An 18,063-nucleotide genomic window follows, 5' to 3' on the forward strand; every position below is an offset into this window, starting at 1 on the left:
TTTTGTTAAATGTGAGCCAAAATCATCACAATTAAAAGAACCAAAGACTTGAACTACTTCAGTCTGTGTGCATTGCATTTACTTAATACACGAGTTTGAGTTGAATTACTGAAATAAATGAACTTTTCCATGACATTCTAATTTACTGAGATGCACCTGTATATGTGTATATATATATATATATATATATACATTTTTTATATTACATAAATATCATGTCACCACACCACATGAGATTTAAAGAAATAGTTTGCCCAAAAATGAATATTTCCTGATTATTTACTTACCCCGAGGCCATCCAAGATGTATATGGCTTTCTTTCTTCAGTCGAAGAGAATTTAAGGTTTTGGAGGAAAACATTTCAGGTTTTTTCTCCATTTAACTGGGGTCCGAGGGTGTTTTGGGGCCTGGAAAAGTTTTGACATGCCCTGACATTTGTGTTTTTTTCAGTTGCTTACAAACATTTGAATGTCTAAAGTTTAATAACACTGTAATCAGCACAAACTGGGCTACAATAATATGTGAGCAGCATGTATGTACGTGATTGTGTTTTTGAGAAAACAACGTTTATGCGTGCTTAGTGAAAAACTACAATTTTAAAGTCACTGAAATAAGGCCATAAAACACATACAGAACATTTGATCACAAGACTTTTGAGAACTGGATCTTGAAGTCTAGAGTTTTTGCTTCAATATTATGTGAAAATCATCTTACTCATTCACAGAAAACAATATATTGATTTAAATTTTCTTAGGCACTTTTTGTGCAGAAAAGGTGTATGCGAGTAGGCATGAATGATCATGAATAATGCTGTGATTCACACAGAAAACAGTGTTAAAAGGAAGTTTCTTTGTTATTGGCATTCTGTCAACCACAAATAATATGACCGTATGGTCTAGGCATAATAAAAGTACAATTACTATACTGTGCACTTACTCAGTATGATTTTCCAGCGAACTCAAAACTGAACGACACGTGTGCCTTTCTTGTGTAATTATGCGAATGATGCAGCCACAGTCCTAAACGAAAATTAAAATAGTTGTTAGAAATTACCAGAAGATGCATAGCTGATAAATAAATTGCATCACTGATAAGAAAGGACGCGCGTATATGTCTGTCGATGCATCACTTATTTACAGCTTACTTGATACTTTTACACATCAGACGATCACAAACGCCAATGACCGAGTATAAAACATTCAACATATTAACATTATAATATGTTGGGCGTGGTCACATTAGCGATAATGAGGGCGACGGCCAAGACTTGACATCTCGTTGGTTTCATACTGATTACTTTGTCACATAATATTTGTTATAAAAATATTTGTTATTTTTAATAAAAGTAGACATGTTACGCTTTCTATAGATATGTCTCTCATGTGTGTGTGTCAAATATTCGCTGAGTTTCAGTTCATTTTAGTGACGCGTTTCAAACAGATATGCGCGGAGAATGAGACGGCTAAAAGCACACCCTTTATATTTTCTTTATTTTGCAAAAGCACAATGTTTTGTTGATATTGTGAGTGTACACAAATAAAAGTAAACCCTTTACAGATTCGAATGGTGTATTACGCTTATGTGTACAAACAAAAATGAACGAGCATTTTAAGTTCTTTTTGCTCTTATCAGTAAAACATGCACGTGGTGGCGCCGGCGCCACCGTCGACCCCAGGAGGTTAATGCAAGTGAACAGGGTTCACCGTAGAACTAAATCAATCAATAAAGAGTTTATTGTCATATGTACAGGAAACACAGTTACACTATACAATGGAATTCTTACTCTGTGAATCCTCTAGCAGCCAGAGACATACGAATAACCACAAATACATATTATGAAGTTACAAGTGCTAGTGCATGTAACATGAATAAGTGTGAGTTTATATTAGTGTATAAAGTGACCAGTGTGATGTAAACTATATAAAACTAACATAAAACTAAACAAAAAAAATTTTATGTCTGTTTTAATGGGTCACAGACACTTATCTCTTCTATTTTAATTTAATTCTAATTTAACATTATAATCTGTTCCGCTTGTAAACAATGGGGTGGTTCTTCACACCTGACCTACAACGTGCATACTTCACACGAGAAGTTCTAAAGACGGCTAATCGTTTCACTGGAGAAGAATCATATTTGTTGGCTGGAATCCCTAAATATAGATTTTGGACTGTCAATGGTCTACAGTGAGCCTTGTTTACTTGCATTTGATGGAGAAAATTCCTGAAATATTTTCCTCCAAAACCTTAATTTTTCTTCAGCTGAAAAAAATAATATTTGTCTCGGATGGCCTGGTGGTAAGTAAATACTGTAAGTTTTCCAATATTTTCAAAATATATATATGTGTATATATAAAATATGTTGAACATATTGGAAAATTTAAATTTTTTATTTTTTTTCAAAACCGTATGAAACCAACAGGAATACAAAGAGTAAATTTTTTTTATTTATTATTTTCTTTATCATGAACACTCATATATCACTGACCCAAGTTTTAAATAGCACTTCAGGGATTGACCATCGAGCCAGTAGCTGATTGACAGCTGCTGGCCAGACTTTGATACACCATCTTGACAACTGCACCAAATGGTTCAACCACTAGCAGCTCATTACAACACAGCACAAACTTTGTCCCTTGCTGCTGTTTAATGGCTCTTCGCTTGTTTTTGTTTGTTTTTCTCTCTTTCTTTTTTCTTTTTTTGCTGTAAGGTTATTACACCTTTATGGCTGATTGGGGGTTGGAATAATCCTCGACATCTGTTCGGGGAGTGGGTGGGGGATGCAGACATTTGCCTTTTATTTACTTGACCGGGCCTCTCGGCTCATCCCCCCAGCTCTGAGGTCGGCATGTTGACTCTTAATGGGAAAATGATAAAGAAGAAGAATCTCAAATGGGCCTCAAGGTCAATGAAGTAGTTTTGCCCCCAGCTATCTTTCTGGATTGTAAAACAAACATTACTCACAAGCAGCGCGATAAATTAGCAGCATGCACCAAAGACTTATTTTATTATCTTAACTGCAGACATTAACTGTTTTAATTAAGTGTTTAGTAAGATAAAGTTTTCTCTTTTTTAATTAGCAAAACGAGTTAAGTGCAAGTGTAGTTACTGCAAAAATTGGTGATAATTGTGGAGATCCTGCTTACAACTTATGAAAAATAAAATATAGTAACTCATCTGTAGCATTTTCAGTTTGGCAAGCCAGGCAAGTGTTTTTTTTGTTTGAATTTTTTCTCATTATGGAGAGGTTCTCTTCCTCTTCTCTATGGTCATATTCCACAGCCTCTTCCTCTCGTCCTTGTCTCTTTCCCTCTGGCCCTGATGACGGGAGGGCAGAACGTTAATCAGAACAGCACTATCTCTCAGACAGCACCTGCAGGCCATAGCCAACTCTTGCATTCTCTGTGTGGGCACTGCCAGTCTGGCACCCTGGTACCTTGAGGGATGTCTCTACTGCCAACTGTGACAGGATTAAAGCTTGGAGTTACTGACTATAAATACTATATATATTACACCTCCTAAGGGCAACCGAATACCATTGGTTGTTGTAACTCGAGTAGAATTTGGACTATTATTGATAGGCTTACAGTGTTTAATTTGGTAAGTAAATAAAATCTTGTCAAGCTCAGAATATTGAAATTGATTGTAGTGTGATGGGTTTACATTATGTAGACTGCTTGATGTAATGTTCTAGAAAGTAAGCTTATTGACTGACTTTTTTTTGGTGAACCACTATTTAAGTGATTTCAATGAAAAGCCTTTTGAATTGTAAAACTTGTAATGAAATCAAAGTAGATAACTTTTATGCTGTTATGTACCTGTGATTAATCTTTTGGAGCTGCATGTAACATTAAATTAAATCTGCCAGAAACTTATACATAAATAGTAAAGTTTCAAGAAAACATTGCTCATCACTTCAGCAGAAATGCTCTTGAACTCTCTGTCAGCAATGTTGTGGCAAGTCTTTATAAATCTTAAAGCTGTTTATTCCATTTCAGTATAATGCGTTAAGTTCAGGAAATAATTGGACTCCTGTTTGATAACATTGTTTGTGTCCCTCCACATTTCCTGCTGTCTTTGTATGACAAATGCCCTCAGTGTGAAATGAATGGCTGGCTATCACAGGTAATCATGAGGTTGCTTGTCAATACCCGGTCTGCTTTCATTTCCCATGATTAACTTTGTGAAGGAATGATGGGTATTACGTTTTACTCATCCACTTGTCTCTTTTGTTGGGTGACAGTGATGACTGGGTTAACATGGTACCAGAAATTGCATCATCTACTGTCATGCTTGTTGTGCATCCCAAGAAATAATTTATCTTTTGTTACAGCAATCAAAGAGCCAGTGTAAAGGAGGTTTTCATGTCATTCACGTCTTCATATAATATAATGTGAGCTTCACACAATGAGGGAGCAACTATGTCCACAAAATCTGCTGAAAGCAATTTCCACAGTGCTGTTCACGAGCTTGCGAGTTGGTTTTGAATGCAACATTGCCGTATACATTTTAAATGGTTGTTCTATCAATTTTTAATGCTTATTTTAATGCATGTTTATTTCTGAGTGCGCTTTACAATCCATTCATTTCAGTTTATTAATGTGCACGTGTTAAAAAGCTGTTGATATTCTGTAACTAACGCCTACCTCTCTTTCTGTCTTCTGTTTGACAGGAAATTGCAGCATACTTGATAACATTTGAAAAGCACGAGGAATGGTTGACAACATCCCCTAAAACAAGGTAAGAATACCTATCTATATCACCTGACCATCAGAAATCTCTTTCCCCCCAGAATTCCAGGTTTTATCGCCGTGATGCTCAAATGAAGCCATTAGCTGGAGACTCCCCCGGCAATCCACTTGAGGATCTCTGCTATCTTAAAAGCTGGGTGTTTGATATTGGTGGACATTGATGGCAGTTTCAGAAGGTTTACTTCTTTTAGGAGCTAGCCTGACAGGTAATAGATTATTAATGTGAACTAATAACTGCAAATAGCCTATTAGCAGAGCCCTTAGCTCAATGCTCTGCTCTCATTTCTTCTTTCAGTGCGATGGTAATGTGTTCATATCTAACAGCAAATTAAACGTCCTCTAATAAATGAAGGTGTGAGCTGAAAGCTGTCTAGCTGCTCAGGAATAGGAGTAGGATTTGTGTAGACTGACTATACTCTTGATTGGCTGTAAGCCAGGCCAGCAGTGGTGGATTTGAGGTGTAATGGAGTGGCACTTATCCAGCATCAATGATGCTGCTGATGGGGACGGCTCAGAGTTAGGCAGGGACAGAGATTGCCACTGCACTGCTATGCTGGCCGGGATCTGTCACTTTAATTCTGCTTTAAACTTTAAAACTACTTCATGAATAATAAAACCTGTGAAGAACATATCTGTGAAGAACATATGTATTACACCGTAGAATCAAAATAAATAAATAAATTTTGCTTAAAGAAATTCTCATTACTGTAATGTGAAAACAACAAATTTTGTATTTATAGTATTTTAGTTCTATAATTGTAGAAGTATTTTTACATCATGGTAGTTGTAACCGAGACAAGAGACGTGCGGATCCATCTGCAAAGCTTTTATTTAAAAGGCGTGGTCATAAAACAGGCAAGGTTCAGACAATGGCAAACAGGTATATGAGGGCAAGACGAAGAGTAGTTCAAAACGGGTGTGAGTCAGTCGACAGCAAACGTTATCCAGAGGGCTTGACAAGAGGGGCAATCCAATAACACGAGCAATAGTCCAGGCAGGAGCAAACAGAGTCCGAACGGCGAGACAAAAGGGCAATCCGAGAAACACAGGCAGGAATCAGAACACGAGAAAACAGGCAAGGCAAGGCAAGACTAAGACTAAGACTAAACTATAAAAACTAGAAATGGCTCCGTAGAGTAGCTATCGCTAGGTGAGTGATAAATAGCCTAAACAATACTCGGCCTTGAATAGTGGTGTGAGACTGATTTAAATATTGTGTGTTATTGGTAGCAGCTGTGTGTGATTGGTTTCAGGTGAGATTGCAATTAGTGCAATGGAGCATGGGAAATGTAGTCCAGGGTGATGTGTAACAGTCTGTGTAGTGTTAGAGTCAATGTAGTGAGCGGGTGACCTCTGGTGGTAAGTGAATGGAAGTTTATAGACCGGATTCGTGACAGTAGCATTCATTTGTTGATATTTTTAAATACCTCCAGTAATTATCTTTTCGATAATTACATAATCTAATGAGAATTATTTTTTTTTAAATACTTTACTCTGAAAAACATTTGGACACTTTACACTGATGAGTCTTTGGGTCAAATATGTAAAAAATTGGCACAGTGCAAAAATAATAATAATAAATAAATACATACATACATACATACATCAAATTAAATAATAATAATAATAATATGTCTATGATAATTAATATGCAACATTTTGTCAACATTTTGCCAGCTGGTCCATGTAGCCCTGTCCATGGTAATCTCAGTGCAAACAGGGAAAAAAAAAAACAGTTCTCTGGAAATTTGTTGTATCCCACCTGGTTAGGACAGAGTATAAGAGTGTCTTCTATCACCGAGAGTAAAACTCACTCTGCAGACAGTACAGTAGATGCAACCAATCATTAAAAAGAGATAAGAGTAGGAATGTTACTTGAAGGTGGGGGAGATTTTTGGGAAAAACTACATTTAATTTATCCTCCAATTCACAATGTCAAGTCTCTTATGGTGTAATATTTTAAGAAGCTTATAGTGTGGGCATGCACACTGTGTATCAGTGTGTGTATGTGCCCGGGTTTAAGTTTGTGTGTTTCTTCAGTCTGTTTTTCCTAGCCTTAGGTTAAGCCCTCCAGCCTCCTGTTCTATCCAGTTTGTCGAAACAGAGCAGTGCTTTCTCCATCTCCAGCCTGCTTCCAGAAGGAAGTCCCACTTCTCTCCCAATTAGAGAGAGCCGATCTTATACTATTAGACAGCTCAGTGTCCCTTCTCCTCAGTGCCAGACACTGGAAACTACTCATTCTCATGCTTTCATCCAGTCTGCACATAGGAAGTGCTGGGTGCCATCGGCACAGAGTAAAACCGAAGCTGACGAGGGATCGCATCGTTCACACTTGTTCATAGTGTATTAAACACAGTGTCATCTCTCTCTCTCTCTCTCTCTCTCTCTCTCTCTCTCTATATATATATATATATATATATATATACCACAACCTACTAGTCAATTTGTGAGGTTGACTAATCTATCATGGTGATGTTTGCATGTAATAACTCCATCAAAGTTTTAAATTTGTCCACATTTACTTTGTTATAGACAATCAAATGGCCATTGCTTGGTCTTTGATTATTGTATCGCATTTTGCATTGTTGTTTTTAGCAGTTTGTCATGGTCGCTGCATTTTTAATACTGAGTGTAAACGTCTCTAGGTTACGTATGTAACCATGGTTCCCCGAGGGAACGAGACGCTGTGTCGAGATTCGCTTTGGAAACGCCCCTGCGTGACCGTGTTCTGAAGCACATGTAAAATCAGTTCAATGGAGCAGCGAGACGTCACGAGCGGGGTGACGTGAGCGCCAGGAAGTATAAAAGCGCATCCGGCAGAGCGCAAGTTAGCTTCGATGAAGTAGCACCTGGAGGGATGCAGGGAGTTGGGTAGATGCCAGGTCTAGGTTATAGAAGCGGACACAAGTGTGCGGAGAGGACTAGCCCGCCGCAGCACAAATGTCCTCCTACTCATAGTCTGCTTGGTAGCCGGAGATCCTTTCTTTGGCGGACCAAAGCAAACAAACAGCTGATCTGCCTTACGCCACGGGGCAGCTCTGTGTGCGTAAGCGTCCAGTGTTCTAACTGGACAGAGCAGATTAAGCCTTTCTTGGCCTACTTCCTGGAAGGAGGACAGAATGCCTGAAGTATTATTGGCCCTGGCGAAGAAGTGGGCACCTTAGGGACCCGACCCTCGGGTAAAGGAATGCCCTAACCATGCCTGGAGCAAATTCCAGGCACGAAACAGAAAGTGCCTGCAGATCCCTGATCCTTTTAAGTGAGGAAATAGCGAGGAGAAAGATAGTCTTGAGCGGGAGCCACTTGACTGAAACTTCTTCTATGGGTTCAAAGGGGACATTGCATAAGCCCTCCAGAACCACAGCCAGGTCCCATGAGGGCACCTTAATGCGCTGTACCGGCCTCAGCCTCAGGGTGCCACGGAGGAAACGAGTGATAAGTGGGTGTCTTCCCAATGATTGACCACCCAGAAGGGTTAGCAGCTAAGGCCGCCACGTATGCCTTCGGAGTGGAGGGAGATAACCCTGCGGAGAATCGCTCCTGCCGAAACTCCAGAACTGTACCAATTGGGCAGTTGACTGAGTCTTGCAGTCGCTGTCCGCACCATGAAGTGAAAAGCTTCCACTTTAAGGCATACTGTTTCCTAGTGGCGGGAGCTCTGGACTGGAGTATAGTCTCAACAACCTCAGTTGAGAGACCAGATGCTAGGAGCTGTGCCCCCTCAGGGGCCATGTCCACAACTTCCATAACTCCGGGCGGGGGTGAAGAAAGGTGCCCCCCGCCTGAGAGAGGAGGTCCCTCCTGATCGGAATCTCCAGCGGAGAGCCGTCGAGGAGGGACACCAGGTCCGAGAACCATACTTGGGCCGGCCAGAACGGGGCTACTAGCAACAGATGGACCCCATCCCGGCGTACTCTCTCCGGAACTCTCGGGAGCAGAGCGATCGGGGGAAAAGCGTACAGACGAAGCGTCGGCCATGTCTGTACCATGGCATCCAGCCCCAGTGGAGCTGGATGCGTGAGGGAGAACCAGAGCGGGCAGTGTGTCGTTTCCTGTGATGCAAATAGATCCACTTCCGCCTGGGCAAATTCCCTCCAGAGGAGCTCCACCACCTCGTGGTGGAGTCTCCAGCCCCCAGGCCTCAGCCCCTGTCTCGACAGGATGTCTGCTCCCTGATTGAGATACCCAGGGATGTTGACTGCTCTTAGCATCTCGATGCCGAGCCGCCATCTGCTCCGATCGAGCTAGTATCAACCAATCGTTGATGTAATACGAGATGTAAGGCGAGAGCAGACCATACACAGTGAGAGTAACTCGCAGTGATGACAATCAGCTCCCTCGAAAGCTGACCGTGCATGCTCCGCTCCTAAACAAACAACACACAGATTGTGTGTGTCCCCCGCTGCCAGATAGCGTAGGCAGGGAGGAACACAACGTCTGTAATGCCGAAATGCCGTTCGCTCGCCATAGATTTTTGCTTAGACTTTGACATATTCTTTTGAATGCTTGTTGACTGACAGACAACAGTAAATAGACTGACACATACACAGAGCTCTACTGAAGAGCAGAAGCTAACTTGCGCTCTGCCGGATGCGCTTTTATACTTCCTGGAGCTCACGTCACCCTGCTCATGACGTCTCGCTGCTCCATTGGACTGATTTTACACGCGCTTCAGAACGCGGTCATGCAGTGGCGTTCCCAAAGCGAATCTCGACGCAGCTCGAGTTCCTGAAGGGGAACTTAAAAAACTGTCCATACAAAAAGGCAAGAACATCGGACGATCGAGGTCAGATGACCCCAAATCCAGCCTAATTATACACGGTGTCTATAAGAAAAAGTCTTAGTCAGGCAACAAACTACAGTATACTTGATTTTGAAAAGATGTAGGTTTGCACATCTCTATTAACAATCCTAATTCATGTGCACATAAACTTTGAGTACTCCAAATTCCTCCCAATTTTTCTCTCTGCCTGTAAGGGACATTGATAATGGCTGGACATAAAGCAAAAGCCAATTATACGACATTTCCTTGTGTAATTGCTAGAGATGAGTTGAAGAGCACCCCGTCGGCTTTTTATCTCCAGCACAAAAAAATGAATAAAGTGTACTTCTCTGCGTTCACTCATTACAGGCTCTGCGCTCAGTAATGTGTATTATCACTGTTACAGCACACGCTCAGGGCTTTTTGGATCCAGAATGGTGACCAGACAGTGATCCTTTAAGGACTCAAAAATAAATAAAATCAAAATGAGAGTTTTGTTTCTTGTAGTCTGTCTTGCAACTTTAAAGCCATCTAATGCACTTTTGAAAGAACTTTTTAAGAAAAAAATAGGACTTTTACCAAATACACTTTTAAAATGCATCAAAAAATGATGAGTCATCTCACATGCATGGGTGTTTTTATCCAATATTTTTTTTAGAATGAGATTGCCCCTTTTAATTGCAGGGTTATTGTTGGTTTATTTTTAGGGGACAAGCACCGAAGGTGCGTAGTCACCTATTGTATTCCTTGGTGTATTATTATTCTTCCTCTTCTTCTTCTTCTTCCACCGCAAGTCTACGGCAGCCCATAGAACCGCTTGCGGGAAAGTTGTATAATTTATTATTGTTTTTATTTTAGTTTAAGTACTCTAGGGGTGACAGAAATAATGCACCCATTGCTACGTTTAAAAAATGTTTAATGAAGGTTGATTATATACTTAAAACTAAAATGTATTTTTGGTTTGTTTTGGAGTGATATATAAAATCTATTGTAGTTTAGTTTAAGTTTAGTTCCCCAGTTACATTTTATTTCAATTTAAAAAAAATTTATGTCAATTTACATAATTACAATTTAGTTTTGTACAATAATAACACAGCCTACAAGCAATAGCAAGTACTGTAGCAAACCACTTTGAGTGATCTATACACTAATACCTTGAGAAAACTATCCATTAGCTTAGCTTATTTTGAATGCCTATCAAAGGAGAAAGATGTTTTTAGAACCAGATGTAATTGAAGAATCTACCTTAGTATAAACAGAGCCATGCTAACCAGCAATTCTTGACCCTTCAGTAAACGCAAAAAAGAAACTGCATGTTGAACTATTTAATGTGGTCTTTTAAGTTTTGCTTAGTTTAGGGTTCTTAGAATTCTGTGAGAAGCATTCAGTCATTCAAGCATTCAGTGGTGTTTCTTATTTAGCATGGATATTTTTAAAAGAAAGGCAGAGGCAGAAAGAGAGAGGCAAGTGACAGCAGTGCTTTGACTTTACTCAAGACAGAGTAGAGGTCAAGGTTCAAGGGTTATGAGAAGGGGTATGTGGTTAAGTAATTTTCTTGCAGTATGTCATTTGCTCCTCCTCCTTCCCGGTGGAAGCCAACAGCGCTGAGGCGCCAGGCTACAGGAACTGACTCAGCCTCTGGACAGGCCAGGCTGGAGAGACAAGGGAGGCAGAGGTCAATGGGCCATGGAGAGTGTAATAGCTAAGCAGTAGGCCATGCATGTATGGAGGCGTAGCCTGGGGCTCTGAACACACACATACACAAGCACACACACTCAGACACATACTGTACAGTACATACAGACGTACATACAGACATACTAACATGTGAGAATTGCTCCAAGCTTGTGATAAGACAGAAGGAGTATTCTATTCGTATTACCAAAAGATCAGTCCCTAGAGAGAACCACAACAAATACACTGAAAGAAAAGACAAGTGTATGATGAAAATGCAGTACAAACATGAGAATAAACTCTGATTTATCTAGATATATACTATTTATATATATATATATATATATATATATACTGTATATATATAAATGATTAGAAATGTTTCTTAAGCACCAAAACAGAATATTTGTCAGACTTGTGTTCCCGTTTTGTTGTTTTCCTCCGCATGTGTTCCTTGTTTTCCCTCTTGTGTTTCCATGCCCTTATTTGGTTTTCCTGTTCCTGCTCCCTGATTTTTTCCAATTTGATTCCAGGTGTGTCTCGTCATCCCATCGTCATGTCATTTGTATATAAAGTGTTCCATGTTATCATTTCAGCGTCCGGCCGGTATTGTGAATGTCTGTATGTGTCTGCCGCGCCTGCTACGTGTGGTTTCCCTGGTTCCCTAGATGTCATTAAAATCTCACTGTCGATGTACTCCTCGTTACTTTCTCTGCGCTCTGCGCTCCCTCACAGTAGCTATGTGACAATATTACTGTAGAATGATTTCTGAAGGCTCATGTGACATTGAAGATTTGAGTTATGGCTGATGAAAATTCAGCTTTGCCATCACAGGAATAAATTATAAATGTAAAACAATATCAGTATTCCAAACCTTCGACCGGTAGTGTATAAAAAGAAGTTTGTCATGATTATTATGGTTTGCTTAGCTTCAGCACTGTGTCTTCATCCAAGGTCGGAGTGCTGTGATTGATGCATTTGGTTCCTGTAATGAGCATTCCCTTTCAGACAGGAAGTGCAACAATGGTTAAAATCAATAAGACTGCTTGCACACTGGCCACTGCAACAACACTACAGCTAATTCAGGCCATACCTGTCAAAGTCCCACAACTCCAGTGCACCGCACTTTAATTTACATTAGCGGCCACCTCCTTTTCCATTTCTATTAAAAGGAGAGCTCTGCATTAAGTGTTAATGAAAGCCGGAGCCGCCTTGTGATTTTGGTGAGCTCGGCAGAAGCCCCGCTGCGCTGACTGCATAAAAAGAGACGGGATTCGCTGCTTTTTACGTACACACAAAATCACATACACGCTTAATTTAATGAGAAACTATTTAGTCTAGACTGGAGAAATAAGATTATTAGCACTGAACATCAGAAGATTGAACATGCTAATACTTGCATTCTGAGTGTCAGTGAAAATGTAAAAAGAGGACAATCTCAACAAACATCTTAAAGAGTTGTTTCTTTTTTAGTTCAGATATTTATTAATGCTTATTTCAATTCACAGTAGAGATCATTCAATTTGTTCTAAGTAAACACAAGCAAGCTTTGACAGCTGTCTCCCTTCAAGTGTCTTTGTTCACAAGCTAATGTGAGTTGGAGGTCCTGGATGATTTATAGACAAACTTGCTTTTAAGATCTAGTTCATTTTCATCTTTGAGGGTAACCTGAAGCACCTGTCCTTCACTCAGCTTTTTACACTATGCTGGCTGACCTCACGTTTACATCATATGTCTCTGGAAGGCATCCAGCAATACTGTTCTCTCATTATTTGCATCCCACACCTTAGTCCTTGATTGAAAATAGGACAAAGGTACCAGTCCGCTTAGAAATATATTGTTTACAAGCGATACCTGGTGAATACAGTTAATGCTTTTGAGGAAGAATTAATCACTGGATTTGCAGGGTCATGGCATCAGATCTTTGTTTGAGGAGCTTAGAATAAAACAAACTAGCCTACATATTCATGGGCATTATTGTATCCGGCTCGGTTTAGTTTTTGACTTACTGTACGTCTTTTAAATATTTGCTGGCATTGCCTTTGCTGTAGTTTATCCATTTACTTTTGTGTCCCAGGGGAAAAAATAAAAGTTATATGGGTCTGGAAAAACATTAGGGAGATTAAATGCTGGCAGAATTTAAATTTTGGACGAACTGTTCTTTTAATGCAAATTTAAGAAGATGCTAGTAACCTCAGCTGTCATATTAAGCACTAAACGGACAAGATTAGTTTTCAGGACAACAGCTGAGTTAAATTATTAACAGAGAACGCCTTTGATTTTACACGCTGGTCCGAACAGGATTGGGATCTCTGTAATTATTATTAAGATTAGCGTGTGTGTTTTTTCGTTGCATACATCATGAAACCCAGTGAAATAAACAAGACTTATACTTTATATAGAATATTTTTTATATTATATACACTACCTTTCAAAAGTTTGTGTTTGGTGAGATTTGGTAATGATTTAGAAAATTATGACAATTTAAAATAACTTTTTGATTTTAATATATTTTTAAATGTAATTTATTCCTGTGATTTTCCACAGCCATTAATTATTATTATTATTATTATTATTATCAATGCCATAAACTGCAGTACCTTACAATGGTTCTTCAGTTATAAGTAGTATGTGATCGACTCTTTCTTGATTTAATTCTTTTTTTACTTCAGATGGGATGCCAGCAGTACTTGAATCACCAACTGTTATTTTACCTAAAAAGTTGGCAAAATGGCCGAAATCCATAATGAAGGTGCATCAGGCAACAGAAAAAAAAATGTAACTTTAGTTACAGTGTTCAATGAAGGTAAAGAGAAAATGTCCCATAATCACAGGAATTCCTATCTGAAAAGGATTAGTTCCCCTTCAGGAACTCGAGCTGCATCGAGATCGCTTTGGGAACGCCCCTGTGTGACCGCATTCTGAAGCACGTGTCACATCAGTCCAATGGAGTAGCGAGACGTCACGAGCGGGGTGACGTAAGCACCAGAAAGTATAAAAGCGCTTCCGGCAGAGCGCAAAGCAGCTTCTGCTCTTCTGTGTATGTGTCTGTCTATTTACTGTTGTCCGTCCGCACAAGCATATACAGTATATAAACAATCATGAAAAAGTCTATGGCGAGCGAACGGCATTACAAACGCTGTGTTCCTCCCTGCCCATGATATCTGGCGGTGGGGGATACACACGATTTGTGTGTCGTTTGTTTGGGAGCGGAGCATGCACGGTCAGCTCTTGAGGGGGCTGATTGTCATGACTGCGAGCTGCTCTCGCTGCGCACGCTCCGCTCTCGCCTGGCCGTGTTTGATGAGAGCAGCCAGGCTCGCGATCCTGCTGGCAGTGGTCCCGCTGTTGCCGAGGTACAGTGCAGACTGTTGTCATGGGGATTGCTAGGGGATTTAGCGGAGGGATCCGAGGCGGGCTTGTCCTTTTCTCGGTCCTCACCCGCTAGATCTGCGGCTCTCAGGGTTCGGAAGCCCGCGCTGCGGTTTCTTCCCCCCGGAGAGAGAGCCAGGCAGTTCATCTATCTTCCTCTGAGGAGGTAGAGGTGATGAGTGTCGAGACAGAGGAGACTGTGGACTCGCCACCGCAGTCCCTCGCGTATGAGGAGCTTGTGGAGGTTGTGACTCGTTCTGTAGCCAAATTAAATATCGAGTAGCCAGCCGAAAATCAGGATGCTCGTCCTAAAAGCAAATTAGACGAGCGTTTCCTGAGGGCGAGGTCACAGCCTTCACGACGGGGCCTTTCGTTTTTTCCCGATCTCCATGCCGAGGTTTCAAGATCGTGGGAAAAAACGTATTCTTCCCATATCTATAGCCCCACAGTGTCTAATTATTCCAATATCGTGGGGCTGAATGAGAAGGGATATGGGGCGATGCCAGTGGTGGAGCAGACGCTCGCGAGCTATCTCTCCCCATCCTCAGCATTGTCCCTGAAGGCCCTGAAGCTTCCCACCAGGCCTGTTAAGCTAACATCTAGTCTGGTTGGGAAAGCTTATACGGCGGCAGGTCAGGCTGGCGCGTGCTTGCACACCATGGCGGTGTTACAAGCGTCCCAGGCTGACCTGCTCAAGGACCTGGATGACAGGGAGGAGGGGGAATCCGACGTGGTAGCTGAACTGCGTCGGGCCACAGATTTGTCCCTCCGAGCCACCAAAGAAACGGCCAGAGCTATCGGCTGTTCAATGGCAGCAATGGTGGCCACGGAGCGGCATCTGTGGTTGAATCTGTCCGATATGCAACGGGGGTCGGGCCGACGCTCTCAGTCGGGGTCTTCTAGACCGAAGACAGATCTACGGACCGTTGTTTTGTCGAAGAGGACCTCAACTAAACGGTCCTGACGCCAACATCGTCAGGCCCCTGACGGGCAGCACCACCTGGGGAGGAAAGGATAACACCTCAGTATACCGTGCCCGATCCTCCTCAGTGCCCTCACGGAGAGTCACTGATACCCCTGCCACCCTCGGTGCTTCAGGGCTCAGTGAGCTCCAGAGAGTGAAATTCCCAGCTGCCGCCCGGTGACGGTACGGCACTGGAGAGCTCGCCCCCTCGAGTGAGATAGCAGATAGTATCTCAGATCCAGTCCGAGGACTGGTTTGTTATGATAGATCTCAAAGACGCTTATTTCCATGTTTCCATCCTCCCTCAACACTGGAAGTTCCTGAGGTTTGCTTTCGGGGGCGAAGCATACCAATATCGAGTTCTTCCCTTCGGTCTGTCACTCTCACCCCGCACTTTCACGAAGTGTGTGGATGCTGCTCTGGCTCCACTGCGACTCCAGGGCATCCGCATACTCAATTATATCGACGATTGGTTAATACTAGCTCAGTCGGAGCAGATGGCGGCTCAGCATCGAGATGTCGTCCTTGCCCATATGAGAGAGCTGGGGTTAAGACTAAACGCCAAGAAGAGTGTTCTTTCTCCACTACAGAGAACCACTTATTTAGGCGGGGTGTGGGACTCAACCTTGATGCAGGCACGTCTGTCTCCTGCTCGAATCGAGTCAATCCTCACGACAGTCACGAGAGTAAGAGAAGGCCAGTCACTCACTGTCAAACAGTTTCAGAGGCTGTTGAGCCTGATGGCAGCGGCCTCCAATGTGATACCTTTTGACCTGCTGTACATGAGACCCTTGCAGTGGTGGCTCAGAACCAAGGGATTTTCCACTTCGCATGATCAAGGTCACGCGGCGATGCTTACGTGCCTTAGACATGTGGAAGAAACGATGGTTCCTGGTTCAAGGCCCGATGTTAGGGACTCCTTGTCGTCGCGTAATGCTAATGACGGATGCCTCTCTCACGGGCTGGGGAGCGGTCATGAGTGGCCGCTCTGCCCAGGGTCTGTGGGAAGGCCATCATCTCTTTTGGCACATCAACTGCCGGGAAATGCTGGCCGTGTTTCGAGCTCTGACACACTTCCTTCTAGACCTAAGGGGGCATCATGTGCTTGTCCGCACAGACAACACATTGGTGGTCTCCTACATCAATCGGCTGGGGGGTCTGCGTTCGCGCCCCTTGTACAAGCTGGCACGCCAGATCCTTCTGTGGGCTCAGGGGAAGCTCCTCTCTCTAAGAGCAGTTTATATCCCTGGGTATCTAAATCAGGTGGCAGACATCCTGTCGAGACAGGGGCTGAGGCCCGGGGGATGGAGGCTCCACCCCGAGGTGGTGGAGCTCATTTGGAGGGAATTTGGCCAGGCGGAAGTGGATCTATTTGCGTAGCAGGAAACGACACACTGTCCACTCTGGTTCTCCCTCACGCATCCAGCTCCACTGGGGCTGGATGCCATGGTGCAGACATGGCCGAGGCTTTGTCTGTACGCTTTTCCCCCGATCGCTCTGCTCCCGGGAGTTCTGGAGAGGGTACGCCGGGATGGGGTCCGTCTGTTGCTAGTAGCTGCCACCCTCGGTGCTTCAGGGCTCAGTGAGCTCCAGAGAGTGAAATTCCCAGCTGCCGCCCGGTGACGGTACGGCACTGGAGAGCTCGCCCCCTCGAGTGAGATAGCAGATAGTATCTCAGATCCAGTCCGAGGACTGGTTTGTTATGATAGATCTCAAAGACGCTTATTTCCATGTTTCCATCCTCCCTCAACACTGGAAGTTCCTGAGGTTTGCTTTCGGGGGCGAAGCATACCAATATAGAGTTCTTCCCTTCGGCCTGTCACTCTCACCCCGCACTTTCACGAAGTGTGTGGATGCTGCTCTGGCTCCACTGCGACTCCAGGGCATCCGCATACTCAATTATATCGACGATTGGTTAACACTAGCTCAATCGGAGCAGATGGCGGCTCGGCATCGAGATGTCGTCCTCGCCCATACGAGAGAGCTGGGGTTAAGACTAAATGCCAAGAAGAGTGTTCTTTCTCCACTACAGAGAACCACTTATTTAGGCGTGGTGTGGGACTCAACCTCGATGCAGGCACGTCTGTCTCCTGCTCGAATCGAGTCAATCCTCACAACAGTCACGAGGGTAAGAGAAGGCCAGTCACTCACTGTCAAACAGTTTCTGAGGCTATTGGGCCTGATGGCAGCGGCGTCCAACGTGATACCTGTTGGCCTGCTGTACATGAGACCCTTGCAGTGGTGGCTCAGAACCAAAGGATTTTCCCTGAGGGGGAATCCGCTTTGCATGATCAAGGTCACGAGGCGATGCTTACGTGCCTTAGACATGTGGAAGAAACGTTGGTTTCTGGTTCAAGGCCCGACGTTAGGGGCTCCTTGTCGTCGCGTAGTCGCGTAATCGGATGCCTCTCTCACGGGCTGGGGAGCGGTCATGAGTGGCCGCTCTGCCCAGGGTCTGTGGGAAGGCCAGAAGGCCATTTGGCACATCAACTGCCGGGGAATGCTGGCCGTGTTTCGAGCTCTGACACACTTCCTTCCAGA

At 43.0% G+C, this 18,063-nt stretch overlaps 1 protein-coding gene across 1 annotated transcript in view; it reads left to right on the plus strand.

Moving 5' to 3' along the window:
- The window catches only part of LOC107586544 (calmodulin-binding transcription activator 1-like), a 491,571-nt gene that overhangs the window by 199,792 nt on the left and 273,716 nt on the right, over positions 1-18,063 (plus strand). Inside the window, exon 4 of the mRNA XM_016273968.1 lies at positions 4,672-4,739. Coding sequence (XP_016129454.1) covers positions 4,672-4,739 — 68 coding nt within the window. The remainder of the gene's footprint in view (positions 1-4,671; positions 4,740-18,063) is intronic.

The sequence above is a fragment of the Sinocyclocheilus grahami genome, unplaced genomic scaffold, assembly GCF_001515645.1.
Source record: "Sinocyclocheilus grahami isolate Dianchi unplaced genomic scaffold, SAMN03320097.WGS_v1.1 scaffold83.1, whole genome shotgun sequence".
Taxonomy (NCBI): Eukaryota; Metazoa; Chordata; class Actinopteri; order Cypriniformes; family Cyprinidae; genus Sinocyclocheilus; species Sinocyclocheilus grahami.